Raw genomic sequence first — 18,285 nt, forward strand, 5'->3', positions numbered from 1 at the left:
TATTACATACTTTTAAATGCAACAATTTCACATTGAGGAATCTATCCTACAGACTATCATAATCTAAAATATGAACAGAATATTAACACAAAAGTGTTCATAAAATGTTAACACTATAATAGTAAAGATTTATAAAAGATACTATAGCCAGTATATGGTTTATGCAAAGGAATATTATAAAACCATTACATACGTTCACAAGGGAGTTCAAATTACATCACAGGTGTTATTTAATGTTAATTGGTAAAAGTGTTCAAAGGGTCTAAACAGTAAAGATGTAAACAGGTTAGAAACATACATACCATTAAAAAGTTTGCACAAAGTATGCCAAATGTGTTAACAGTAGGTTTTATTGGGGTGGTGATAATTTAATGGTTTTTATTTCATTGTACTTTGCTGGATCTTTCTGTTTTCAGCAATAAACACTGACAAACAAAAGACTGTCTAAAAACAGGAATACAGAAGAAATTGGTAAGTGGCTGCATCTGGAAAGGGGCTGGAGCAGCAGAGGAGGATGCCTTCATTTTCCATTTATACTTTCTGGTGTCTTCCAAGTTTCAAAAATAAATAAGTCAAAAATTGTCAAAGAAGATGAAGAAATACTAAGCCACAGTCACTGTGAGGAGAGCATGAAAGGAAAGCAAGGAAAGTGCTTTCAGCTCCTGGGAGAGATGAGACTCAAGGTCTGGACTCCTCTTGGGCCCAGAGTCCACCACAAGTCACCCAGGACCTGGCTAGGCCAGTGACTTCATTCTGCAAGGCCTGCTTCATCTGACACCTCTGGTTGGGAATCAGGCCATCTCCCCAGAGTGGCTTCCCCGGGGGTAAAGGCAGGCAGGCCAGGGGAGGGATCCAGTGGACACTGGTGTAGAACCTTTAAGCTGGGACCACCTGTGTCCCCTGAGCCTGGCAGAGTAGGACCCAACACAAGCAATGAGTGGGTGAGATCCCCCCAAGCTCCGCAGTCACCTTCTATGAGTCGGAGAATCATCTAAAAGGGCCCTGCCCTGCTCCCTCATCAACCCAAGCAGGGCAAATGACCAATTGGCCTCATCAACCCCAGGTATTTGACCTGTGAAGGGCACCTGAGGAGTATTAGATGAGGCCAGACAAAGAGCAACTTTTCTGAGATAACAGCCTGATCCTTCCTTAATCACCAAGGGTTCAAATTTGCCCTGAAGTTTTCTTGACCCACAAGAAGGTACGGGATACCATCTCTGCTCCACACAAGTGCCTTCCGCTGTATCCCAGGGAGGCCAGTGAAGCTTCGTTCCAGCTCCCTGGAGAGACCCAGGGGATGCCTGTGGTTGCCAGGGGAGGCCCAGGCAGTGTGCACACACTGGCAGCACAGGGAACCACAGCAGCCTGGAGGCTCAGGTGTCGGGCCCAGGCATCCACAGCTTTCATTCACTCTTTAAAGCCACAAATCCGTTCTCTTCCTTGCATTCCAAGCACACGACTTTGAATCTTAGAGACCCTTTACACAAAATAGGTGGAGAAAAGGACTATTCAGAAAACATTTACTGTAATCTGATGACAGTCAAGTTGTGGTTCTGAAAGCAAAGCAAAAACAGTATTAGGGAAATTTAGGATGGAGACATTTCCTGTGTCTAGGTAAGTTTATGATCCTACCACTTCAGAAAGAGAAATACTTTTCCTGAAAATATTTAATTTAAAAAGCAGCACACAAGAACTACTGTGACTGTTCAGATGGGGAAAGCAAGCCCCCCGGGAGGGTGAGAAGCCAGTCTGGCAGCTAGTGGGGGAGGAACTGAGTGCCACTGGCGTTCTTGGCTTCACTCAGCAGGCCGACTGCCCCCTCCCTGAGGCCACTCAGAAGTCACTGGGTGGTGAATGGATAATCAAGAGGCAAACAGGATTCCAACAGGGGCCAGCCCCCCAGGTCCCCAAGAGGTGGGGTGGTGGGGGGGAGGTCCTGAAATGGGTGCCTGGACAGGCGTCATCTTCTTGTGATGAGATGAGAGACTGAAGGTGATGACCTTCTTCTGGCTCATGTGTGAGCAAGTGTGGATTCAAAAAACTGCCACCCCATGGCAGCAGGCACAGCTTTGCTATTCACCAGCCTCCCCCTCAAAGGCTGTCAGGACACACAGGTGCACACAGCCATAAAGCGCAGCATCTTCTCCAATAATTTCCACGACGTGACCTAGCACAGCAGCAGCCTCTTCAGCAGGAGGTGCTGCTGCAGTTTAGGTGACATTCTGATGATGCGGGCTTCCCATAGCTCCCCGGTCACCTCCCATGAGTCGGGGGACTCATCCAAAGAGACCCCCCCTTCCCAGGGCAGAGGCCTAGTCGTCGTACTGCACTTCCGCCCGCAGTTCCCTGGTGACGTAGTTGGCCAGCATCGCGAGCAGCTGCTTCTGCAGGGCCTCACTGCCCATGACCAGCATGGTCAGCTGCACGGCGTCCGTCCACTCCAGGTGCCTGATGATGGCAGTGGCTTCGTTAAAGAGCTTCTGCTGCTCGGCAGGCGGTAGCTCCATTATGATCTGAGGAACTGGCTTAAACTGTCCACTCGTCATCCATGCACCTAACAGACCCCCGACGGCCCCCCCTAGAAAACAGGAAGGACTCAATTAGTCGGCCTTATTCATAAGTGATGGCCACAGGTTCTCGCTGAGCGCACGTCCACCGACATGACGAGTGAGCACATTCATGAGCGGGTCAGGACAGGCTCAGCTTCATGTCTGCTCCACCAGCAGGGCGGAGGGCAAAGGTTTACGTGGTCTTTGATCCATTTGGCTCAGATAATTGACACTCACACATGCCCTCTCCTAAGCTCTGTGCTCATGGTGCAACATGAAGCATCTCACCCCCTGAGAGCTATGCTAGCTAAAATCCTCTTCATGGGCTGAAGGTTTCCATGCTTCCATAAAAATCTCTCTCATCTCAAAGGAGAAGGCTGAGAAGCAAATGCATTTTCAGGGAGAACCATCTCAGTGGTGAGGCTGAGTTTCCTCCACTGGGTGGCTAACATGTGCCTGAGCCCTGAGCTTTGAAATTTCTAGTGGAACCACAAGGTTCAAGGACCCCGGGGACAGCGACAGATGACAAGGCATCTTCTCTTGAAGCAATGTTTTTCATACAACCCTTCCAAAGTTGTATGATGATAAATAACAAATTTAATGTATTCAACTATTTCTTTTTCTGCTACCCCAAAAGGGCACAAACATTACTTTTATATGTAAATTTATTATTATCAAAGTTAAAGCATGCTATCTTGGGACCAGTAGAGTCCCAAGTTCAATGGAAAGTTATATTTAAGCAGGTCAGGTGAAGCCTGCTGCAGGAAGATGTCCTAGGGAAAGGGTCTCAAACTTAAGTGTCTACAGGGTCCAGGCAGGTAACTGAAAGGAGTGAAGTGGGCTGAGTGGGACTGGGGTGACCTGGAGAGTTAGGTACGTGGCTAAAGGAGTGGCCACCCCATGCCAGCCAACTGCTGCCACATGGAATACCACGTTTGTATCTTTTAGAAGTCTTACAAGTTAAATATTGGTGATCAGATACTGAAAAAATGCAGGCTGGCTGGACTTGGTGACTTTCTTCAAAAAGAGAGGAGTAGGAAAGGGGAAACGGTGACTCTGCAGTGGAGAAAACCGGCAGACATGCCATTAATCAGGCGATCACATTGAGCATCTCGAGGAGGTCCTGTGATGCCGCGTGTCCCTGGAATGTGTGATGAGAAGTGCCACGGTATTCTGCCCCAAGATCCCCAGTCTACTCATGAGAGGGACATCAGGCAAACCCAAACTGAGAGGAATTCTCCAAAACACCTGACCAGTATTCCTCGAAAGTATCAAAGCAGCAGAAAGCAAGACTGGCGACACCCTCAGAATGGGAGAAAGCAACCGACAAGGGATTCGTCTCCAACATATACCAACAGCTCATGCAGCTCGTTATTAAAACAAACAAACAAAGAAACAAAAAGTGGATGGGAGATCCAACCAGGCATTTATCCAAAGAAGATACACAGATGGGTAAGAAGCACATGAAAAAATGCTCAATATCACAAATTATTAGAGAAATGCAAATTTAAAACTGCAAAGAGCGATCACCGCACATTGGTCAGAAAGCCCATCCTCAAAACATCTACAAACAATAAACGCTGGAGAGGCTGTGGAGAAAAGGGGACCCTCCTGCACTGCTGGTGGGAACGCAAACTGGTACAGGCACGATGGGCTGTGTGCTGCGCTCAGTCCTGTCTGATTCTTTGAGACCCCATGGACTGTAGCCCGCCAGGCTCCTCTGTTCGTGGGATGTTGCAGGCAAGAATACTGGAGTAGGTTGTCATTTCCTTCTCCAGGGCATCCTCCCGACTCAGGGATTGAACTCGCATCTCTTGTGTCACTGAGATGTGAGTTACCACTGTGCCAAATAGTCACTATGGAGAACAGCATGGATGTCCCTTAAAAAACCAAAAACAGAGTTACCGTATGATCCAGCAATCCCACTCCTGGGTATATACCTGGAGAGAACCATAATTTGAAAAGATACATGCGCCCCCCACGTTCACTGCAGCAGTATTTACGATAGCCAGGACATGGAAGCAATCTGAATGCCCATCAATAGAAGACTGAATAAAGGAGATGTGGTGCTATATACAGTGGGATATCACTCAGCCACAGGAGAGAACAAAACAATGCCATCTGCAGCTACACGGATGCACCGAGAGACTGTCGTACTGAGTGAAGTCAGCCAGACAGAGAAAGACACACATCATATGATACCACTTACACGTGGAGTCTAAAAAAAAACGTACAAAAGAACTTCTCTACAAAACAGAAATAGAGTTATGGGGGTTTTCTACTACAGAAATAGAAAAGAAACTTATGGTTACCAAAGGATGAGGAGAGAGAGGGATAAGCTGGCAGACTGGGGCTGACATAGACACCCTACTCTCTACCAAACAGATCATAAGGACCTACTAGTGTATAGCACGGGGAACTCAATTCTCTGTAATGGCCTACATGGGGGGGAAATAAAGAGTGGAAAAAATAATAACAAAACTGGAGAGACTAAGGAGACATGAGGATTAAGTGCAACGTGTTGTCTTGAGCTAGACCTGGGGCAGAAAATGACCTTGGACGCAGAAACTGATAAAATCCAAGCACAGTCTGAAGAATAGTTAACAGTAATGTTAGCGTGGGTTTCTTAGTTTGACACGTGTGCTGTGGTTAATATAAGATGTGAACATTAGGGGAACTGAAACTGGATGAGATACATGTGGAAATTCTCGGCATTATCTTTGTAACTTCTCTGTAAATCTAATATTATTCCAAAATAAAAAGTTTACCCAAAAGAATGCAGCCTGAGCCAGAGAGAACCCATCTGCAGGCTGGACGCAGCCATCAGGAAGTAAATCTGGCAACGTTTCAGGAAAGCAAGTGTGAAAGCACCGGGTCACGCACACCTCCTAAGATGCAGGGGACTGGCCAGCTTGATGTCTTGGAGGCTGAACACTGCCCTGGACAGACTTCCCCCCACCCTGAAGGGCAGGAGCATTCCAGGGAGGGAGGGTCAGTCACTTACAAGTTTCAGTGAACTTTCCCCCACGACACTAGTGAAACGCTTAGTGCTGACAAGAGTTGCTCTCATCTGCACTAAACCTTTATGAGAACATCAATATTTGATTTAGAGCAGCACTTAATGCAAAAAGTCGCCAGGAAGTATCGACCAAGAAATCACCAACTCTTTGGAGAGGAGAAAATTCCTTTGTTTTCTGGGTAAAATGATGCTCCTGCCCATGACCTAGGGGCTGCAAGTAGCCAATCCCCAGGGTTCCCTTTGCCGACAGCTTGTCCTCTACCAGCTTTTGCTCAATCTGAACAAAATATGTGCTCCCAAAATGGCATCTGGGCACAGCTATGTGATAAATGATCCCAGCTAGCCCTTTTGGGACGGGGGAGCCTGGTGGGCTGCCGTCTCTGGAGTCGGACACGACTGAAGCGACTTAGTAGCAGCAGCAGCAGCCCTTTTTGAGCACATCAGATGGGGTGGGACAAAGATATAAAGGATGTCACTGAGGAAGGTGGCAATGGCTTTGTCTCCTCCCCCAGGGGAATACTTCCTTGGCAAGAAGCTGAAGACAGGACTCACTAACTCACAGAGTTTGGAAATGGAAATGTACAGATGGGAGATCTAGGGTCACCAGCAAGCTGATTTTTTTCTCCTCAGTGTGGCCTCAGCTTGATACAATGTCCTCGAATATCAATCCTGCTCCAGGAGGGAAGAGGAGAGCAGGAAGCCTTTCCGGTGAGCTGGGACACAGAAGCCAACCTCAGAAGAAAAGCAGTCATCTCTCTAGCCTGTATTCATGTGAAGACTACAAGCCACATAGAAAGGGCTTCTACCAGCCTGTGAACTTTCTCAGGCCCTGTATCCCCAGCATAAAGAGGCATTCAGTAAATATTTGCTGAGCCCAGGGTAGCAGAGCTAGCCCTGTTCTGCAGGGTCCATCGGACACACCTCAAGGGAAACCTTATCTGGCCCCTCCACAGGTCAGGCCTGGACAGCAGCCAGCTCTTTGACAACACCCCCAACCCACAGTTCAGACCACACAGGAATTCTTTCTGCTCCTAATCCAAAGGAAGAAGCTTCATTCTAGCTACAAAGAATGATGGGAAGATCAGCCAAACTTTCATTGACTGCCAGAAACAAGTTCCCAAAGAGAAGCAGGTGGTAACAGAAGGGGCAGGGATGATGACCAGCTAGGAGCTAGCTTGTTGCTTTCCTGAGCTGGACTGCTTGCTTTCGGACTAGGGACGCACTCTGTGAATGAGTTCATGTCCAGTGGCTCTACAGCCTCACCCCTCAGTAGGTGCGCGGCAAATCTCAGCTTCCCCTCTGGATGTCTAACAGTGATGGGGGGAGGGAGACTGTCCAAAACCCGGGACACCCTGAAATCCTCTGGTTCTAGGACACATTCCAGGAGAAGGGTGTCCACCAGCCTTTATGACACAGATGCCTTTTTGCCCTGCACTTCTGAGACATTCCCACAGAAGCTGGTGTTGTTAACAGGACTGATTATGTGCCCAAAGATCGCGTCACAGAAGTGACCTCAACTCGACAAACTTCTTACACAGGACAGAGGCTTTTATGATGTCTCTGTGGTTTCAAAGGCCTTTTCCCAACAATTGCACTGTCCCTGTGAGGCATCTGCACTTACCAACGGCTAGTCCTGGTGGACCGCCCACCAAGCCACCAACGAAGGCCACGGCCCCGGTGACTAGGGCGCCCCTCCCGGAGTGCTTGACGGCCGCCTTCATCTTCCTCTCCTCGGAGATGGAGCACAGCAACCTCATGATGTCCTCCACCGCAACGGGCATCGCGGCAGACCTCGGGGTAAGAGTTCCTAAGGACAGTTGCAATAAGTGAAGGGCCTTTCCACCCAAATGCTACTGTTCCTAAAGTTTTAAGGAAGGTTCCCCATTTTTGGTAGAGAACAGGATCTCTGCCATGTGCAGGATGGACAGCACCCCCAGTTGTGTGGCAAATCCTTTGCTAAACAGAAAGCAGGGCAGCCTTCAGTTATTAAGTAGACAGGATCAGCAGAGTGGGTGAAAGGTCTTCTCTGCACTCTAACTTCTGATTTATGACAGATTAATGAACAACCCTGCCCACATGCTCTACCAGCTCATCACGAGTGATGCAATTCTGAGCTAGCCCAGGCAATCCCCACGCACAAAGCTGGGCAGAGTGCACAAGTCCCAGCGCTGGGTCCACTTCTGTGTGACAGGGTACCTCAGCTCCCGCCAAGCTAGAGAAGGGGGAAGCGCGGACTCTGTAACCACACAGCCTTGTAGCCACGGGATGACCCAGCAGAGTGGCAGGTTTCTCACCTGTAAGATGAAGATAAACCACCTACAGGCTGGATCCCTACAAGGTATAAGCAGAATGGATGCAAAGTCTCACCTGGAGCAAGACTGTTAACACGGCAGACTCTCAGACATGATGATTCTAAATGAACATTCTCTTCCTAACATATACCAATGGCTTCAACAAGCAACCACTCAGAGACAATCCAGTTCTACTCATGGGATATTAAAGGCAGGGGCAGGATGATATGGTAAGATGAAACGACCAGAGAATAAAAGAAATCAATTCCATATGGATGAACAGATGACAGATGGATGGACAGACTTTGGAACAATGACCTTTAGAAAAATTCTCTGGGGTCAGGAAACTGTTTGCCACACCAGAGGCAAAAAACAGGCAGGGGCAAGGGTGGAGGTAGGGCAAGCACTAACTACCCCAAGGTTGGTGGGAATGGAGAACCTTGGCACTGATGGGCCACAGGGCAGGACAGGAAGTAAAATCAAAACAGCAGTGAGTGGTGCTTCTTCTTCCAGCTTTGGCTGGACCCAAGGCTTAGGTGGGCACCTTCCTCTCTCACCACCACTTCCCTTTTCAATCAAGGCTGTGAGACACAGACATTTACGAGGAATTTGATTATGGAAGTTTGGAGCAGAACCTATTGTTTAATATCTTTTGGATATATGAGTTGTTTTTAAGCCCAAGGAAAATCCAGAATTACCCTAATGTAAAATTATCCTCCCAATTCTGAGAGAGAACTCTGAGCCTTTAGAACAAATTTGTGGATCTACACCAGTCAGAACTTCTTCGTAGACCCAGGGGAGGTCAGTGGGATCCTCTTCTCCAGGCCCTGAACATTTCTGCTCTTTTTCTTTTTAATATTCTTTTTATGTTTTGCCCATGCCATGTGGCATGGGGAATCTTAGATCCCCAACCAGGGATTGAACCTGTAGCCCCCTGCATTGGGAGCTCAGACTCTTAACTACTGGACCATCAGGGAAGTTCCTCCTTTTGATATTCTTGACATCAGTGATTTTCCACCAGCACACAGGAGTCACTGAAGACCTTGTTAAATACCACCCATACAGGTAGGGTGAGATTCTGTATTTACAAGCCTCCAGCTGAAATTCTGCCCTTACTTTTGGACAGCAAGACTCTATGACAGAATGACTTGAGATGTCTAATATCTGCTACTCAGTCCTTGAATTCAGAATGCAAGAGGCTCCTGCAGGGCTGCCCAAGGGATGAGAGGAAAACTCAGGTGTGCTTGTCCTTGCTCTGGCTCCCAGGTGTCCTGGATCTGCTAAAATGCCGCCTGGCTTCCAGGCCCTTCTGCTCACCAGCGGTGACCACGTGTAGGCATAGCATGTGCTCCAACCCCCTCCTACCTGCAAGAGAGCCCCCTTCCACCCTTCCAGAAGTCAAAAATATTCCAGGCACAAACGTCAAGATAGCATTATAGCATTATAACAGCAAAGGAATTGCACTTAGGGATGGGAGGAGGGAGGAAGTAACCTGATTTACCCAATAGCCATGGGCTTGTAAAGCTATGCAAACAAAATGTTTAATTTCAGATACCTATTAAGATAACCAAAGGAATTAATCTCATGATAAAACCTTTTAAAAACCTAAAAATCACCCTGTAAAATACCTAATCACCTTCTAGCTTAGCTCTGATTTACATCTAGCTTTTTTATCTGTCAGTTTTGCAGGAAAAAGGGAGATGAAACTCAGGTCCTGGGAAGGCCCCTTGCATTCCCAGAGGCATGAAGACCCTGAGCCTTGCCATGCTTGATCTGCAAGGCTGGTTTCCAGGCCAGCAAATTCTGCCCATATGCCAGGTTTTCTGCAGAATTACAGATCTGTATTATCCAAACAGTTTCTGCATAGCAAGAAAAGGCATGTAAAAGGGGCTGGAGATATATACCCACTTCACCCGCTATGGTCTATTAAAAACAAAACAAAAACAACCAAAATCAGCTTCCAATCTGCTCTGAATGACTTTAAGTCAAAACCCACTGGGACTAATGAGGCATCATTGTGCAAACACCACTTTTAACCTCCACTTAGCCCAGTTGAGCCAGCACAAGGTGCAAGTCCAGAGCTCTGTATGACTAGTGGGCCAGCAGGTGTCATGGTGTGTGTGAGGGGAGGAGAAGTGGCCCAACTCCAGCTGGGTTCAATGGATCCACACCATGAGTAGACCAGTGGCATTGTGACTGCCTCCATCCAAGAGACTGCTGGTTTAATTTCCTTTGTAAGAATCATTTTAGAAGCTGGAGCATCAACAGATCCTTGTTGTGGAAGAAAAGTTTGCAGCACCATCTCCTGCTGCTGCTACTGCTAAGTCGCGTGTCCGACTCTGTGCGACCCCATAGGCGGCAGCCGACCAGGCTCCCCCGTCCCTGGGAGTCTCCAGGCAAGAATACTGGAGTGGGTTGCCATTTCCTTCTCCAATGCATGAAAGTGGAAAGTGAAAGTGAAGTCACTCAGTCATGTACGACTCTTAGCGACCCCATGGACTGCAGCCTACCAGGCTCCTCCATCCATGGGATTCTCCAGGCAAGAGTACTGGAGTGGGTTGCCATTGCCTTCTCCGACCATCTCCTGAGCCCCTGCTAAAAAGCTCAGCCTCCCAACTTCTCCAGGGTTGCCTGATTGAGGAAGGAAGCCAGTCCCGTTTTTCCTTCTCCCACTCCAGCTACCTTAGTCAGTAAGTGGCGGAGAAGTGGGTGAAGAAGGACGAGGCAGCAGCATTCTGTTGGGACAGACCTCAATGGGGTGGGAGGGTGGCCCCCTCCACAACCATATCACACCTATTTCAGAATCAGATTTGTCCATGAAACAGACTCGGGTCACAGGAAGTCCATCTGCCAGCCACAGGGAAGGCAAATGCCAGCGTGAAGCCCTGGTTTCTTGCAAGCACCCAGGCTGGTCTGCTGATTATAGCACAGATCTGGGGGAGAGGGAGATGAGCCTGGCCCTGCGACTGCAGCCTGGCTTTCTGAGATGGACCAGATTGTGAGAGATGAGGAGAGGAAGGCTGCAGAGCTAACACAGACCTCCATGCACATAGCTCTTTTTAAAAATTAAAAAAGCAGGGCCTCTTAAGATTCAGCGATGTTGTTCACCTGCAATCCTCAGTACTTTTTACTTCTCTGGTGGACTTTATTATAAAGCTCCAGTGTGCCCTCTGGCTCCTATAAACTATGTCTTTCCACCTCTCTATGCCCCAGTACAGACATTGGATCCCACCAGCAAATACAGTCAGATTAGACTTTTAAAAAATGAATTAGGGACTTCCCTAGTGGCTCAGCTGGTAAACAATCTGCCTGCAATGTGGGAGCCCTGGGTTCGATCCCTGGGTTGGGAAGATCCCCTGGAGAAGGGAACAGCTACTCACTCCAGTATTCTGGCCTGGAGAATTTCATGGACTGTATAGTCCATGGGGTGGGAAGAGTCAAACACCACTGAGACACTTTCACTTTCTGGCAGACCAGTGGTTAAGACTTCACTTTTCGGTGCAGGAGATGAGGGTTGGATCCCTGGTGGGGGATCTAGGATCCCACATGAATTGAGGCCAAATAAATAAAATAGTTGCTATAATTTTAAAATCACGAGATTTCACAAACACCTCAGATTTCTGATTCTCCTGAAAAATCAAAAGTACAAGGCACACAGGATCCGCCTTCTGCAGCAATCCAGGCCAGAGCTGAGCAGGGTCCTACTGGAGCACACCTTATGTACCTACTTGGCCCTTGAGCAACACCCTCTCAAATTATTCCTATTTCTTTAAACAAACAAACAAAAAGGATAAAGAGGGACTTTCCTGGAGGTCCAGCGGTTAAAACTCCCCGCTCCCAATGCAGGGGGCACAGGCTTGATCCTGGGTCGGGGAACGAAGATCCCACATGCCCCACAGTGCAGGCAAAAAAAAAAAAAGGACAAAGAAGCTATCAGTCCCCACAAGGCTAATCTCCCCGCCCCTAAATCACTAACATCCCTTCCTCATCATCTCTAATCTGGCGTCCAAATTCTCTCCCCAGAGGGCAAGGCCAGGAGTGCCCCACCCTGCGGATATAACCCGCACCCGCCACACGCGCACCCCGGTTCCTGCGGGAAGCGACACGCGCGCGCGCACGCACACACAGGAGTTCCTGCGGGCGGAGACAGCACACACATCCCTTCGTTCCCCCGTTTCTGCATAAGGAAAATAAATGGACGAAGACCGGCTGCCCTGGCGCTGCTCCGGGCGCGCCCTTGGCTCCGGCGGCGGCTCGGGGCCCTTTACCTGCGGAGGCGGCGCCGCGAGGTCACAGGCCGGCAGGCGCGGGGACACGAGCCCTCCCCGCCCGGCGCGCAGGCCCCACCCCGCCGCCTTCCGGCTCGTCCGCGCGGGGCCTTCCGGGGCGCCGCCCACCGGTAGCGCCGCCGCCGCCCCCGCCGCTGCGCTCGCGGCCCCGGCTCCGCTCTCCGAGCGCCTGCCAGGATGGGCGCCTGGAGCGGGATCGCTGGGGCCCCGAGGCCGCGCGCAGCGCTACCCTCCACCCGCTCACACCCATACTAGGTCGGAGTTCCTTCAGTTCTTGCTCAAGCCCGGGGGCCTCCTGGGAGGCCCTCTCTCGCTTTGGCCTTTCACTCAGGACCGAGACACTCCCCCACCCCTCGGGTCCCGGCTCCGGAGGGAACACCAAGGCCTCGGCGAGGGGCTGAGTTAATATTCGGTGAATGTACCCGGCAAGGTCAAACGTCAGCCGGCCGCAGTGCAGACACCGGCGGTCTCTGGGTCTGGGGGTTTGAAAAGATCTTGCGCCCCTTTGCTCCTGGGGTTCCAAGGAAAGAGAAGGTCCAGCTTCCAGGGAAAAGCTGAGGTTGGAGAGCCTCCTGGGAGGCAGGTAAGAGAAGGGCCAGGGGATACTTTAGAGTAGCACGTGGAGGAGCCTTCTACCCATCTCCTCCAACCCCCACATTCAAGGGCTGGCCTGGAACCATCTCAAAGCTGAAAAAGGCTTCTGGGGGATTTCCGTGGGCTATTTCCTTCAATCCTGCCCCGTAGGCCTGGTTCCCATTGCCATATCACAGACAGGAGAAAGGAGGCACCAAGGCTCAAAGAGGGTGATCTACCCAAGGCCACCAAGGTAGGGAGTGTCAGGGTCCAGACTCCATCTTGGGTCCACCTGGCTCAAAGCCTTGCTTGTAACCTGCCCTCTGGCTTGCCTTCCTGAGTGCTGTGGGCACGCAGAGAGTCGACCTCTTTCATACTACCAGACACTTTAAAAATTTTTTTCTGAATGGGAAAATCCTTTGGGTGTGGCAACCCACTCCAGTATTCTTGCCTGGAGAATCCCATGGACGGAGGAGTGGGGCGGGCTACAGTCCATGGGGTCGCAAAGAGTTGGACACGACTGAGCGACTTCACTTATAGATACATAGATAGATATTTCACTTTACTGAAGTATGATTTTCATACAAGAAGCTGTACATATTTGATGTATACAAAAGTTGAGTTTAGGGATGAATTTAAATCTGTGAAATCACCACCACCATCAAGGCCATAAGTATATACATCACCTCTGGGTGTTTCCTTCCACCGCCTTTATTATTACTATCTTTTGTGTGTGGGGATGTGGTAAGAATACTTACCATAAGATCTACCCTCTTAGCACACTGCAGTGTACAGTAAGTGTTGTTAGCTACAGATACTATTCTGTGTAGTAGATCTCTGCTGCTGCTGCTGCTGCTGAGTCGTTTCAGTCGTGTCCGACTCTGTGCAACCCCATAGACGGCAGCCCACCAGGCTCCCCCGTCCCTGGGATTCTCCAGGCAAGAACACTGGAGTGGGTTGCCATTTCCTTCTCCAATGCATGAAAGTGAAAAGTGAAAGTGAAGTCGCTAGGTCGTGTCAGCCTCTTAGCGACGTCATGGACTGCAGCCTACCAGGCTCCTCGGTCCATGGGCTTTTCCAGGCAAGAGTACTGGAGTGGAGTGCCATTGCCTTCTCCAAGTAGATCTCTAGAATTTATATATGTTAATACATGGAACAACAGACTGGTTCCAAATAGGAAAAGGAGTACGTCAAGGCTGTGTATTGTCACCCTGCTTATTTAACTTCTATGCAGAGTACATCATGAGAAACGCTGGACTGGAAGAAACACAAGCTGGAATCAAGATTGCCGGGAGAAATATCAATAACCTCAGATATGCAGATGACAACACCTTTATGGCAGAAAGTGCAGAGGAGCTAAAAAGCCTCTTGATGAAAGTGAAAGAGGAGAGTGAAAAAGTTGGCTTATAGCTCAACATTCAGAAAACTAAGATCATGGCATCCGGCCCCATCACTTCATGGGAAATAGATGAGGAAACAGTGGAAACAGTGTCAGACTTTACTTTTTGGGGCTCCAAAATCACTGCAGATGGTGACTGCAGCCATGAAATTAAAAGACGCTTACTCCTTGGAAGAAAAGTTATGACCAACCTAGATAGCATATTCAAAAGCAGGGACATTACTTTGCCGACTAAGGTCCATCTAGTCAAGGCTATGGTTTTTCCTGTGGTCATGTATGGATGTGAGAGTTGGACTGTGAAGAAGGCTGAGCGCCAAAGAATTGATGCTTTTGAACTGTGGTGTTGGAGACGACTCCGGAGAGTCCCTTGGACTGCAAGGAGATCCAACCAGTCCATTCTGAAGGAGATCAACCCTGGGTGTTCTTTGGAGGGAATGATGCTAAAGCTGAAACTCCAGTACTTTGGCCACCTCATGAGAAGAGTTGACTCATTGGAAAAGACTCTGATGCTTGGAGGGATTGGGGGCAGGAGGAGAAGGGACGACCGAGGATGGGATGGCTGGATGGCATCATGGACTCGATGGACGTGAGTCTGAGTCAACTCCGGGAGTTGGTAATGGACAGGGAGGCCTGGCGTGCTGCGATTCATGGGGTCGCAAAGAGTCCGAGGCGACTGAGCGACTGAACTGAACTGAACTGAACTGAACTGAACTGAAGTTAGTTAACTGAAACTTTGTATTCTTTATTGTTTTGTTACTTCTGTTTCCACTCTATCCCTAATGTGAGAAAGGGCCTATAGCATTAACCAGAGTTCCCCTGCCACAAATAAGTTCTCCTGAAATAACTCCGTTTGTTCCTGAACAGGAACTTTATGAGTTTGGGTGACTTTCCAAAACTGAAAGTGAAAATTAACCAAGGTGAAAAATAGCCCAACTCCCTGGGGTGTCTCCAGGCTTGGGCCTGGATAAGATTCTCCTATTTCTCCACAGGCCAGCTCCCTCTGGTGGCACATTAAGGAACTGGGCACTCTCTCTCCCGGAGAGATGGTGAGGAAAGGACAGGGTTGGAGGAAAATGCTGGAAGGGAAAGAAACTTCAAGGGCAGAGCCTGCTAGAGAAGTTTAGCTATAAGAAGTCCTGCAAACATTCAACCCATCAGCAACTTCGGACCTTCATTCTGATATGAATAAAGTCATATGCACATACCAAAGCCCATAAATGTAACACGCCGTCCCACATGATAACAGCAGCCGAGCCTCCTGCAAAGTGGGTTCCATGAATGAGGAACACAGTGGGGTCTCCATCATGGTGTGGTGACTTTCCACTGGCCAAGCATCCATTTAGTGCTTTCATAGTGCTTATGATCTTAAGGTCTGGCTGGATGATCTTGGGAAAGTTATTCAACTTCTCTGTGCCGCAGTTTCCTCATTTGGCCAATGACAGTAATAATAGTGCTTGTCTCATAAAATTGTTCTGAAGATCAAAGGAGATAATGTGTAGGAATCTAGAATATTCTTGATTATGTCATAAATATGAAAATGAATGTCCAAATTCCCCAGTATGAGCCTCATATGCCCAGAGTGGTGAGAAATGCAATTCTACCCCAGCCCTCACAATGCACCCTCTGCCTGATGGTCCCAGGATGCTAGGTTGTGTTCAGAGAGGCTGCCAGAGTCAAAGTTCAGGTGGGATCCCCTGAGGCCAGCAACCCCATCCTCCCCTTTTTTGAGAAGATGAGTGAGGGGCTCCGAACTTACACAACTCTTTCAGGATAAACCCACCCAGACCCGGGGCTGGATGATCCACACATACCTAAGCTCCTGCAATCTCTTAATAACAGCATACATATAAACCAGATGTCACTTTGAAAACTAAATCGTGTTCTTTAAGTTACCTCCTTGGGTATCCCTGGTGGCTCAGACAGTAAAGAGTCCGCTTGCAATGCAGGGAACTTGGGTTCAGTCCCTGGGCTGGAAAGATTCCTTGGAGAAGGGAATGGCAGCCCAATCCAGTTTTCATGCCTGGAGAATTCCATGGACACAGGAGCCTGGTGGGTTACAGTCCATGGGATCGCAAAGAGTCAGACATGACTGAGTGACTAACACTTTCACTAAGGACACCATAGTCTGTCTGGTGATTAGGGATGCCTGGGGATCTTGATCTAGCCTTGAAGACAGTCATTTATCCCAAGGTACTCACTGAGCCAAGGTTTTGGGTCAGGAGAGGTACATGCTGTGTCCACGGCACCTTTCCTAAGAACCCCTGAGTCTTTAGCCCTGGAGACAAAGGAAGTCTCGTCATCTCCCAGTCCTTCCCCCAAGGTTGCACTCACCTTCACCTGTGAAGTGTTCAGCACACTTTTTGGCACATACCAGGTGTATTAGCTTGCAGGGCCCCATAACAAAGTCCCACAAACTGGGTGGCTCAAAAGAGAAATTTATTGTCTAACAATAATGTACATTTTTGTTTACTAAATATGTACACCATAGAAATCACAATTCTCAGATCATTATAATAGAAGAAAAAGAATGTTTCTGAATTCTTGTAATCTGAATTTTGATTGAGGATCATATGATGGGTTGTGAAAAGCTTTACTTAGACTCTATGTGTACTTAACATGTTTATTCATAAAAGTGAATGGTTTTTTAAAAAAAGAAGTCCAAGGGGTTGGGAGGCAGTGCTCCCTCTAAAACCTGTAGGGGAGGACCCTTCCTCGACTGCTCTAGCTAGCCTCTAGTGGTGGTCACCAGGCCTTGGCATTCCATGGCTTGAAGCTGCATCTCTACCTTTTTCGTCTCACGACGTTCTCCCTTGTGTCTGTGTGTGTCCGAATGTCCCTCTTATTATATGGCGCCAGTCATACTGGACTAATGTGTGTGCTCACTCAGGCGTGTCCGACTCTCTGTGACCCAGTGCTCTGCAGCCCACTAGGCTCCTCTGACCATGGGTTTTCCAGGCAGGAATATTGGAGTGAGTTGCCATCTCATCGGAGTAAGGGCTCACCCTAATGACATCATCTTAACTTGATTACAACTGCAAGGACCCTATTTCCGAATAAGGTCATATTCATAAGTATGAGAGGTCAAAACTTTCACATATATTTTGGGATGACACAATTGAATCCATAATACCAGGTAGTCAGCAAATGCCAGCTATGATGATTATTATCCAAATAGGCACATGGGGACCTGCAAGCACGATAAAAATACCTTTCTCCGGGCCTTCCCTGGTGGTCCGATGGCTAAGGCTCCTCGCTTCCAATGCAGGGGGCCTGGAGTCTATCCCTGGTCAGGGAACTAGATCCCGCATGCTGCAACCAAGAGTTCTCATGCAGCAACCAAGACCCGGTGCAACCAGATAAAATTAAAAAAGAAAGATTTGTTAAAAGAGAGAGAAAAAAATACCATTCTCAGCCATGCCTTGTGTTGAGGTTGATGTGTGCAGGGGGCCATCCAGCTGCCTGCTTTTAGTCTTGGGAGAGCTTAATTCCAAAAAGGTTGTTGAGGGATGAGGTGGCTTTGGGATTGGTAATGAGCTCCTCCAGGGCTTCCTCGTTGTTCTTCTAAATAATTAATTCATCTTCTCCCTTAGTGTTTACATCCTTCAAATATTTGTAGATGGTTATCATGTCCCTTTAGTCATCACTTAGCACCACTCTACATATTTGCCATGGTGTTGAGTGTGTGTTATCCTCATTGTCATGATTATTATTATTATTTCCTCGTGACACACTCCCTTAGTCCCATAGCCACCATCATTGCTATGTGAATTTCCTCCAGGTCTCCAGCCTCTCAAGTGCCAAGTTCCTTGCAATGAAATTTTAGAAATCAGTAGCGGTGACAAGAGATGACTTGCAGGTCCCAAATCCTTTGTCATTTTTGCCAGTTTCCCCAAAGCTACATCAAATAAATAGACAAGCTAAGTAAAAAGAGTGTGTTTACAGTGCAAATATTTTAAGTTTCCAGTCAGATCTCCCTGCCCCCTCTTCCATCCAGGTACTCTCAATTTCCTCAACTATAAAACCGGGCTGAGATCCCCCACTCTCAACAACCTGGGATTACTATGAAGACTACGTGAGGAACAGAGTGGAAAAGGGCTCTGTAAACCACAAGCAGGGGGAGTGGCAGTACCAGCCATGCCTTCAACATACGTTTCGATTTCTGCAG

At 48.4% G+C, this 18,285-nt stretch overlaps 1 protein-coding gene across 2 annotated transcripts; it reads right to left on the reverse strand.

The window, feature by feature from the left end:
- Positions 1 to 279: 279 nt before the first annotated feature.
- On the reverse strand, positions 280 to 12,175 carry C20H19orf12 (chromosome 20 C19orf12 homolog). Of its 2 annotated transcripts, XM_068992443.1 has the most exons (3): positions 12,128 to 12,175; positions 7,190 to 7,375; positions 280 to 2,578 (listed from the first exon to the last, which is right to left on the reverse strand). In XM_068992443.1, exons 2-3 carry the CDS (start codon positions 7,347 to 7,349, stop codon positions 2,313 to 2,315), a joined length of 426 nt encoding a protein of 141 aa, XP_068848544.1. In that variant the 5' UTR covers positions 7,350 to 7,375; positions 12,128 to 12,175; the 3' UTR covers positions 280 to 2,312. The 2 variants fall into 2 exon arrangements, with proteins under 2 accessions (XP_068848544.1, XP_068848545.1); XM_068992444.1 differs by lacking the exon at positions 7,190 to 7,375 and having other exon boundaries at positions 12,128 to 12,169.
- Positions 12,176 to 18,285: the final 6,110 nt, after the last annotated feature.

This window comes from Capricornis sumatraensis, chromosome 20 (assembly GCF_032405125.1).
Source record: "Capricornis sumatraensis isolate serow.1 chromosome 20, serow.2, whole genome shotgun sequence".
NCBI classification, from domain to species: Eukaryota; Metazoa; Chordata; class Mammalia; order Artiodactyla; family Bovidae; genus Capricornis; species Capricornis sumatraensis.

Coding starts and splice junctions, on each gene's coding strand:
- C20H19orf12 (XM_068992443.1), bottom strand. CDS start 7,349: ATGCCCGTTGCGGTGGAGGACATCATGAGGTTGCTGTGCTCCATCTCC. Junction 2,579..7,189: donor TCCACCAGGACTAGCCGTTG/GTAAGTGCAGAT, acceptor CCTGTTTTCTAG/GGGGGGCCGTCGGGGGTCTG.